Source organism: Centrocercus urophasianus, unplaced genomic scaffold (genome assembly GCF_019232065.1).
Source record: "Centrocercus urophasianus isolate 14NV4802_14NV808 unplaced genomic scaffold, USGS_Curo_1.0 seq_18, whole genome shotgun sequence".
NCBI classification, from domain to species: Eukaryota; Metazoa; Chordata; class Aves; order Galliformes; family Phasianidae; genus Centrocercus; species Centrocercus urophasianus.
In genome coordinates, this window is record NW_024884733.1 from 5,472,412 (window position 1) to 5,482,118 (window position 9,707).

Genomic DNA, 9,707 nt, shown 5'->3' on the forward strand with positions numbered 1-9,707 from the left:
ATGGCATATAAAGCAGCACATCTGGCTTTTAAGTCACGCTGGCACAAGACAGACGAAGAACTCTGTCGCCACAGCATGTCATTTGACTTACATAAGGCAATCCAGAATGACTTCTTTCAGTGTTACCTTTATCTGCTGGAAACTCTTCCCCTGGGTGAGTAACTGGTGGGCAGGAATGTTTGAGTGTGTGTTACCATGCTCTGGAGGGACGTGTTATATTAGATAGCTGGGTGCAGCATTCGTGACAATAAATAGTGGCCTTGAGAAGCCCTGCTCGAGAGATTACAGTCTAGCTAATCCATTTGTTACTCTCTCAGCTCCCTCTAATTCAGTATCCTGTTTTATTTTTCTACCTAAATACTCCATAGATTGGTGGGGGAAGGAAGGGCATGGGAAAGACCTCAGGAGCTTAAGGAAGTTTGATTTTGGGGTGATGATACTTTCACCTTTAAATAAAACATGAATTGACCTACTCGGAACACTTGGAAGGACAAATTGGAAAGTTGTGGAGCTGTCAGGCCTTACTTTCTGTTGTCTGATACTCGTCCTCAGCTTTGTATTATGCACTGCTGTGGACAAATGCTTGAAAAGTAATCATTTTTATTTTCTATCAAAAGTCCCTGTAATCCAGATTGTGCAGCAGGCTGTCCAGACCAGTGTTTGTTATCTGGGAGGAAAGTGCTTCCAAAATATTTTTTTAATAGCCAAACATGTGTGAAAGATACAGGATGCCAAAATATTTTATGTGCAGAAAAGGCATGTTACTTTCTCTTGAAAATCTCACCCTAAGAACCAGTTTTTTTTTCCCAGGACAGGATACCTGGAAAGTGCATTTTACTTGGATCTTTGTTACTTTTTAAGCAGAATTATTCAGCTTCTACTCAGTGTTAGAACTGTAGGAATTTAAGAAGGCTGTGTCTGTCTAAACTGTGCTTCCTGAGGGCTCCTTCCTGATTGAAAGATCCACATGGGTAGGTGGATTATCTTACCTGATTCTGTGAGATTGTACAGACACCAGTGAGTATCCTGCTCGGGATACTAGAATTCATGGTAGAGAGAAAAAGTATTTCCATGTTTTCTTAGTATTTTGATGTGGCTTTTCACATGTGGTGATATCTGCAGCTATCTAAAATGAAACATGCAAGGTAAATACTCCCTGTCCCTAGTGGTAGGTAGCTAGGAATGGTGGAAAGAAAGGAAAAATGGAAAGGAAGGGAAGTTAATTATAGGTCAATGTAATCTCAAGAAGTCGATGACAATGTTATTCTTTCATTTATTTTGAAAATAAACACAACATATTAGAAACTGAGCAGGATTTCCTACAATGTGAATGTTAGTGTAAGTACTGGTGGCTAGAAGGTAGTGTTACGAATATCTAGCTTAAAATTTCACATGAAAGTTTCTAGATCGTGCCTGTAATTTATGACTGAGTCACAGTATGTATTTGTGAAGACAAAAATAACTTGGCTTAAAGTCTGCAAATGACTGAGAACTCATCAGTATGTAATTAAGCTGTTTCCAGGTCTAATTGCTTCACTCTCTTAAAACCGTATTCTATTTCTCGTCTGAATTTTATTTGAATTTCCATTCTCAGCCAGCAAGCTCTCTAAAATGTTTACCTGTCAGACTGAAGTGTTCCTCTGCCAGATTTTCAGTGCTCTGAGTTATTATTACAACTTTCAAGTTTTCCATTTTGTTGCCAGTGCATCCAAATCAGTAGGACCCCAAGGAAAAAGTGCTGTGAGTCCGGCCTACATGTGAACATGCAGTTTATCCATTATGCATGGTATCTGTCATGGAGTAAAAGGGTGCATAAGGACGGGCACTGAGAGGTAGCTCATGTGCTGTGGAGACACATCTGAGAATCTTCTCAGAGTGTATGTCATGGTGTGGATGGGTTGGCAACCAGGTGGGTAACAACAGTTGGGTCACTTGGCTTAGAAAGTCAGGGTTAATGTGTCGTACTTGGTCTTGAGATCAGTGGTGTTCACAGGCAGCTGTCCTGTTTAACATCTTTATCAGTGATCTGAAGAGCCAAGCTCTTCACTATGGCATCTTCACAGATGGCAAGAGACAGTGGATATAAATTCAAATTGGAGATGTTCAGAGTGACTGTAAGGAAAAACTTTGTTTGTGGCTTGTCAGGGCATTGGAAAAGGTTGCCTGGGTAGGCTGTTCTGCATTGCTGCAGGCTTTCAGAACTCACTTGAATGAAGCTCAGAGGAACCTCATTTCTGTCCCTGTTGTGAGCAGTTCGAACCAGCAACCTACTTAGCTGCCTTCCAATCTGGACTACTCTCTGATGTGGAGCTGAGCAAATGTGGCAAGTCCAAACATGTCTCCAGAATGGCATTTTCAAGTTCAGTTCAGAGTGGAACTGAGCAGAAATTAACTGTATTTCAAGATGAGATGCAGAGACCTCTTACACAGAATTAACAGTGTTAAACCACTAAAACAACACTAAGGCTGTGACCTAGCAGAGCACTTCACAGGATACTTAACCCTAAGTGTGATTAACACGGAAACTGGGCCTCACACTGAAACTTTTGCTGCAGTCCAGGATCAGCAAGGGACAGCATTTTCTTCAAGCTATGCTAACTTCACAATCCTCTCACCCTCCTTTCCTAGGTTTAGTGGTGGGAGCACTTAGGAAGGTTTCCCTATGAGCTGAGCGTATTTGGTATCATGGCCTAAGAGAATCATGTAATTTTTACAGGCTGGGGTGACATAAATAAAAGGCATTTGATTTAGGCCCAGATTCAACAGTGTACTCGAATGTGTATGAATGCCTCTAAGCCCAGTAGACTTTAACAGAGCTACTCAGATACTGGAAATTATGCATGTGGTTCCAGGGGCTGAGGGACTTGATGCCAGGAGGGTGAGATCTGCGGTGGAAGACTCAAATGATTGGTCCAAAGAGCCAAATATTTCAATATGTGAGGCATATGTCTGTAAATGAAGCCTGCTTTAGGGGTGTGCTGATGTTCAGCCTCTATAAAGCAGTTCTCAGGCCATAGCAGAGAGGTGAATCTTCTCTGCACCCAGATAACCATTTTTCAACTGGAGCGCAAAGCAGATGTTGCATTTAAAAGGGATGCTTAGCCAAAATGGAATTAGTTCAATATCTCGCAGAAAGCAGTTGGAGCCACAAAACAATGTTCACAAATAAAAACTTCAAAAAAATTATTTGCAACATTTATTTCTGCTGGGCAGATTTAGCTCAGCAAGCTGGGCAACTGTAAAATAGTCTGCTGCAGGTTGGGGCTGTGACTGATCCAATGTATTAAAGGATCCCGTTGACCTAGGGATTTAGATCAGATACAGCAAAACAAAATTTTGAGCTGATCCTTTAAAAAAAAAAAAATCTTGGACTCTGGGGGGAAGACAGGCCTAGATGAATGTTCTGTGTCTAGTCTAGGGGATGGCATTTGGCTCTTTTTTGGCATTCAGACTGTTTGCTGCGACTGAATACTGCTAACACCTCCTGACTGGAGGTGACCTTTAGGGAGGCAGTGTCTGCTCAGTCTGCTTTGCCAGTGGGCTCACTTTAGCCTTTGCTGCTTGGGGGTCTTGCCAAGCAGGTTCACCATGACAGAAGGCTTCTGCTTGCTTTCCTTGAAACACATTTCTAACCTGAAATATTACAGGTCACCTAACTTAACACTGAAAATCTTGTCTGTGAAAGCTGCCCCCCAGTCTCTGCGAGACTTACAGCTCCATTATCCTGTCTTGTCTATGCCCTACTTCGCAAAATACATTGAAATCAGGCTGTGTATCAGTAACAGACCTCACAAGCATTTAATTTCCTGATGCAGGAGATAGTCCCACATGGATCATGGATTGGGAAGATGCCTCTGGCTAGACAGGTCCTGTGATGAGGGGCAGGCACGCCAGAGAAGAGCTGCAACACTAACTGCCACCAAGGACGTGTGATTCCTCACACTTCTCTTTTGCGGTAGATTCCTGCAAGCTGGCAAACCTCCTGCTCCCTCTGGTCCTGCTGCTGGAGCCTGCATGCCAGGCACAGCTGCAAGGCAGATCAGAGGTGAGCTTGATTGGTTGTGTCTGGAAAATTGGGTTGTGGGTTGGGAGAGTTGGCAGTGTTGCAAATTCAGGAGAGGGAGGAGAAATACTTGAGGAAGCAAGAGGTGGAAATGATGTACTGCGTGCCTAAGACTGTCACTGTGACAGGCTTTGGGTACAGTACCTGTGTCCTTGCATGCCCTCAGGTGAGGCACTTGCACAAAAAGATCTTTGCATGGTTTGGGGTACAGAAAATGCTCAAGTGTTCAGAGTAGAGCTGGTTTCAAATGCCAGCATGTTAGGCGGGGCTGTGGGGCCCCAGCTGGCCAGGGAGGAGCCGAAGTCAGCTGGTGTGTGCATGCAAATCCCTGCAGGCATCCTGTGAGTCTGATCCAGGTTCTGAGTGAGAAATCTGAGAGCACATGCCACAGATCTGATATCCTGAACAACAGCATATCGTCTCCATGTGTTGCCTTGGGTTCAGCTCATGCATTCAGTAGATGGACCCTAAATATTTGTTGTTTGTGCTGTCAGCTGCCTGCAACACCATGTCCTAGTGCAAAGACATCCTGTAAGAGCCTTTCTTTTCAATCAGGTAGAACAGAATAAATCTCTGTCCCCTGGTAGTTCCATTAAAAAAAACCCTAGAAATGGTTGCTGGGCTTTCATAAAGACGAGCTTGTAAAGCAAGCATCCAGAGGTTCAGTTCTGTTCACCAGACTGGCATCTGAAACGGAGAAAAGAAACCAGGAGAAAATAAGCTAGTGCCACTCCCAGGGGAGGATGGAGATAATTTACTAGAAGAATCTCCACTGCCACTGGAGTCTTTATTTCTCAGGCTCTGGGAGCCTCCCTGGCCAAGTTGCACAGTGGATTGGCTGCTGCCTCCTTCATATTAATTTCTTCAACTAAATGGTTTCTTCTGAGTATGTGAATATAATCAGTGGAGTGTGTAAAACTCCCAGGTTTTGACCCTTGCTGGGCTCAGTGCTTCTTGTGGTATAAATTTCTCAGGCATAACATAAATGTGTAATGGATTAAAGCTTTAATAGTATCCGTTCAGCAGTTGACTTAAGCAGGTGATGACAAGAGGGGCTGGTAATGCTGCTTTTGTTGGATGAAGGATATGCCGGGCATGCTGCTGGTGTGTAACCCAATAGCACTATTCTGTTCCGAGTGGTCCTTGGTGGTAATTATTCTCCATCCTACTTCCTTTGTCCCCCCTCATTTGCTGCTGAAATGTCATTCTCCTGCTGAGGATGGGCAGGCGTATACTTATCATTCCCTGCTGAGCTTGCTTGCCTTCCATAAATACATTCCAGGCTTATGTTCAGTTCTCTGGCCTAACTCTCATCCTGCGCATGGAGGGCGTAATTCCTTTTCTGCAGGCAGGATGAGCCAGGCATGGCATTGTTTGACCCTTGCCAGCAGTGCTCCTGGGGAAGTTTGGAAGCTGAAAGATGCAGCCCACATAAGGTAGATACTGAACAGCAACTGGGCACTGCCCTCTGTCTGCACAGCCTGCAGGGACATCTCCCTTTCCTCTGTTAACCAGAAAGCCATTTGCTGCTTGCTCATTTCCAATTCCTTGAGCCATGCTGCACATCTGCAGTGGAGGTGGTCTCACAATGCAAAGTTGTGCTTGCAGACTCATCCCCAGTGTGACTCCATCCCTCCTTACTGCTTAGCTTTCACACACAGGCTTGTAGTTGCTTTTTTGTTGGAAGGCCTGTCTGGGAATAACTGTACACGTGGGGAAGCACCTTGTATGCTTGCATGTGCATGAGACTGCAGGATAGCTTGTTTCCAAACAGTTTCTAGTCTGCCCTAATTTGAACTTTTGAGATATAACACAGAACTACTTTTGATATGCCAATGCATTTCAAGTATGGAAAAACTTAGATGCAGGCAGAGCATAGATTTCAGTTCTTCAAAGAATGGGGAAAAATTATCTTAAACCATACAAAACAGGTTCTGATTGAATTGAATGGCCTCAGACTTACGATTGCTATGTATTACCAGCAAATAGCAGAGCAATGACAGGAAAGACCCAACCCCTTGGCACACAGGAGCTTTCCAGTGTAACACCCACTGATTATCTTGACCTGTGACAGAAGAAAATTTAGGACTCCGTTTCTAAATGGTCTCCCTGCTGTATATTCATTTAGGCCTGAGACTGCCATCTGCTCCTTGGTTCGGCTTACAGTGCCCCAGACTTCCCAGTGTCACTAAAAATAAACCAAAGCAAGTGCCTCATTCATTCAGACTCTTCTTGGTGCACTCTCTGTGCAGCTGTTGATGGCTAGAAAGTATATATGGCAATCTGCAGGCTGTGAGGAGCTGTTAGGTTCACGACAGCGGAAGTGGTGACTGCAAACAGCAATAAACACTGCCCACAGCTTTTCTGGGGGTAAACTAATCCCACTGCTCTCTTTGGTATTAATGTTCATCTTCAAACCTGGAATGATTTTTCACTGATGTGAAAGCATACTGTGTAATGACAAATGAGTTCTGAGTGTGGCAGGCACAGAATATACTCAAGGGGTGCTGTGTCCCTTCAGAGCCTTGCAGGATTAAATCCAACACCTTTCCTTCCACCTCAGGTTTGGAAACAGAGGTTTGTTCATTTGGAGGCTCGGCTTAGATTCATAGATTTTCATCACCGTGCCTCCAGAACAAGTAACTAACCCAGAAATGTGTCATTAACAATAAAATAATGATTTATCTGCTTGCAGTGAAACTTTACGCTTTAACAAGTCAAGTTATCAATGGGGAGATGCAGTTCTACGCCAGGGCCAAACACTTCTACCAGGAGGTACCAGCCACAGAAGAGGGCATGATGGGAGACTACATTGAGCTCTCCAATATAGACATTGAATCCTCCAGGGAGTTTCTCAGGAAGTTTGTTGGGGTGAGTCATTTAATCGCATCTTCTGCAAGACACAGTAATGATGTGTCATAAATGACATGCAGCATGCCCAGACACATTGATTTTAAATGGCACCATGTATCATATTTTGTATGCATGAAGCTCATGTTGTAATTGACTGTGATGGGGCCCAGGAACATACTATTTACATGCATTCTGCCAGGTCATGCATCACCATGAGTACGCATTTTGCTTGGCTGTATCTTGTTGTTTACCTGTTTTGCATCCTTTTCTTATACTCTGAAGCTGCAAAGAGGACTGTGCAAGAATAGCACAAACTTTGGTTGGGTGGGAGATCAATTCTCAGTGTAGTGCTGAGACTTTTCATTATAAAATCCTTGCTAGCTTCATTGGGAGATATTTCTGTGCAAATTCCTGCATTCTATTTGGGAAAGTGACTGAGACAAGATGCCAAGGTTCTGTTTTGTCTATTTATAGGTATCTTTTTTTCTGAGAATGCTGCAAGAAAATACAATCCTCCTTCCCCTCTGTTAGCAATATGTAGAATAAGCTATCTGTTAGTAAAAATATGATTTCCTGATTGCTGCAGTATTATTGTTGACTTTTGAAGGCAGATCTTTAAAGGTCTGTAAGAATCTTCAAAGATTTGCTTTGACTTGAGATGTAAAGTGGGATTTTAGCAGCAATTAAAATAGCAGTTTCTCTTTGGCATTTGGGTTTTTGGAGTGTCTTGTTAGGAATCTTTTTTTTTTTTTTAAAAGTTTGGCCCAAAGGTTTTCCAACTGTCTCTTTCCCTTCCTGGGGATAAGAAGCCTGCTGAATTAGCTCAACAACTATATTAGATGCTAAAGAACCCACAAAGTTACAGGGAACTGAATTTCATAAATTTTCCTACTCACAAAATTACAAGTTCTACGCGATGCTACCATAAAACTTTCATTTTCTACTCAAATGTACAAATTTTGCTTAACTAGATGACTTTTTTTTAGCCTTAATGACCTATTGTGGAAAAAAAAGCTCAATAAGTTAATGAGATGTTGTGTATAAAAAAAGGGCACAGTTAAAATGGATTTGGATGAAAAATAAGTGTGGTTTAACAACAGATAGAAATCCTGTCTAGCAGTGAAGAACAACTGATGGCAAAGTTCACTGTGTATGGCAGACTCTTGGCACAGTATGCCAACAAAACACAGTTACCTAAGTGATCAGCTACTTTATTTCTATTCACAGTCTTTTGTACTGATGTCTTCACAGCATTTTAAGGCCTTGCTGTGTCTGTAAGAGTTTTGTAAAGCAGCTTCACAGCATCTCAAGGCCTCATTGTATTTGGTTTCTCACAAAATAAGAAAAGGAAACTAAGAAGATGAACAACAGTAAAGTGGTGCTTTCAGTAAAAATGAAACATAACTTGTAAACTTCGAGCCAGCTCCAGGCATGTCCCTTAAATTTTACGTCTTTTTTTAAGGATATTTGGAATTCACATGGTGGACAAGCCTGTCTTCAGGGAAAGATTTCATGCTTCCTAGACATCATACAGATTCAGTTTCCTGAACAGCGAGTTTATATCACACTGTTAAGCTTTCTCATCTCCAAGACCTGAAAAGGAAAGAAGTACAGTCTGTAGCAGAGTTTCATGTGCCAAAGAGAAATCATACCCAATGCATCAGGTGTGATGACAGATACAAAAGACTCCAGAGCAGAGCTTCTACTCCTATTATTAGCCAGGGGTAGAAAGGATATTCTGAATGGCCAAGATTAAATAAGGAAAAAAAAAAATAAAAGAAAGGAATCTGCATGTTTTGCTAATTCTGATTTAGTTTATTACAGCCTGTAATCTCTCAAGATACAATCAATTAGTTGTTTTACTTATGGTTTATTTTCCTTCCTTACTATTGCAACTTGAATCCTACTTGAGCAGATAAAGATATTTACAGGCTTTCTGTAGTAGTGACCTTACTGTATAGCTAATCTGAGCCATGTCTTCCTTTTGTTATACCCAGTTTGTCTCTGAATATTTTTTTTTACCAATAAGCCAATCAAAGTAGAAGAAAATAATTTGTTGACCCAAACATAAGCTATGCTTTTTTAAAAAGTTTAACAAAACCAGAAAAGGAAATTAGTCTCAGATCCACTGTGCATATTTAATTTAGGTTTTTGATTGTTTTGCCCTCTCATTTTTTTTCCTGTTGTTCTTATTATATGTCGGTTCCAAAATGAAAAATGCAGTTTAGAAATGAAAAGCTAACAAGTCATTTTTTTTTTTTTTTTTTTCCTTGAATGCAGTAAAAAAGAAATATTTTAACATTTTCAACATTCTTTCCCATGTTTCCTGGCTAAAACTGTTCTCTAGATTTGAGGTATCGATATCACAATTTTTCTTTTTCCAAAACTTTTTTTTTTTTTCTGGCAGAACTAGTGCTCCTTAAAAAACAGTTGCCCAGTTCCACTCAAATTACCCTTCAGTTAGTTTGGCTGGTGTGGAAATGCCACACAGTGACATTTCCCTTCCATGACTGATGTTGCATACCTTCGTGTATGGCATTTCTTAACATGTTTTTTAGCACCACTGTAAACTGAGCTACAGATTTCCTTACCATGGTAGAATTTATCTTGCCTGGATGCATGGAAGGAATTACAAAAAAAAAAAGTAGAAAACTGAGGACTTCACTTATATTTTAGCCTGTCTCCTGCCCAGGCGAGTCAAACTGAGTTAAAAGTGCCACTGTGCTCAAGTTAAGAGGTTTTATGTGTGTGTGGGCAGAACTCAAACCAAGAGCAACATTTGAGTTAGAAC

The 9,707-nt window shown here is 41.6% G+C and overlaps 1 protein-coding gene across 1 annotated transcript in view; it reads left to right on the plus strand.

Annotated features, from left to right (window-relative positions):
* The window catches only part of NTMT2 (N-terminal Xaa-Pro-Lys N-methyltransferase 2), an 18,468-nt gene continuing 8,761 nt past the window's right edge, over nucleotides 1-9,707 (plus strand). Inside the window, exons 1-2 of the mRNA XM_042819731.1 lie at nucleotides 1-154; nucleotides 6,759-6,934. Coding sequence (XP_042675665.1) covers nucleotides 1-154; nucleotides 6,759-6,934 — 330 coding nt within the window. The remainder of the gene's footprint in view (nucleotides 155-6,758; nucleotides 6,935-9,707) is intronic.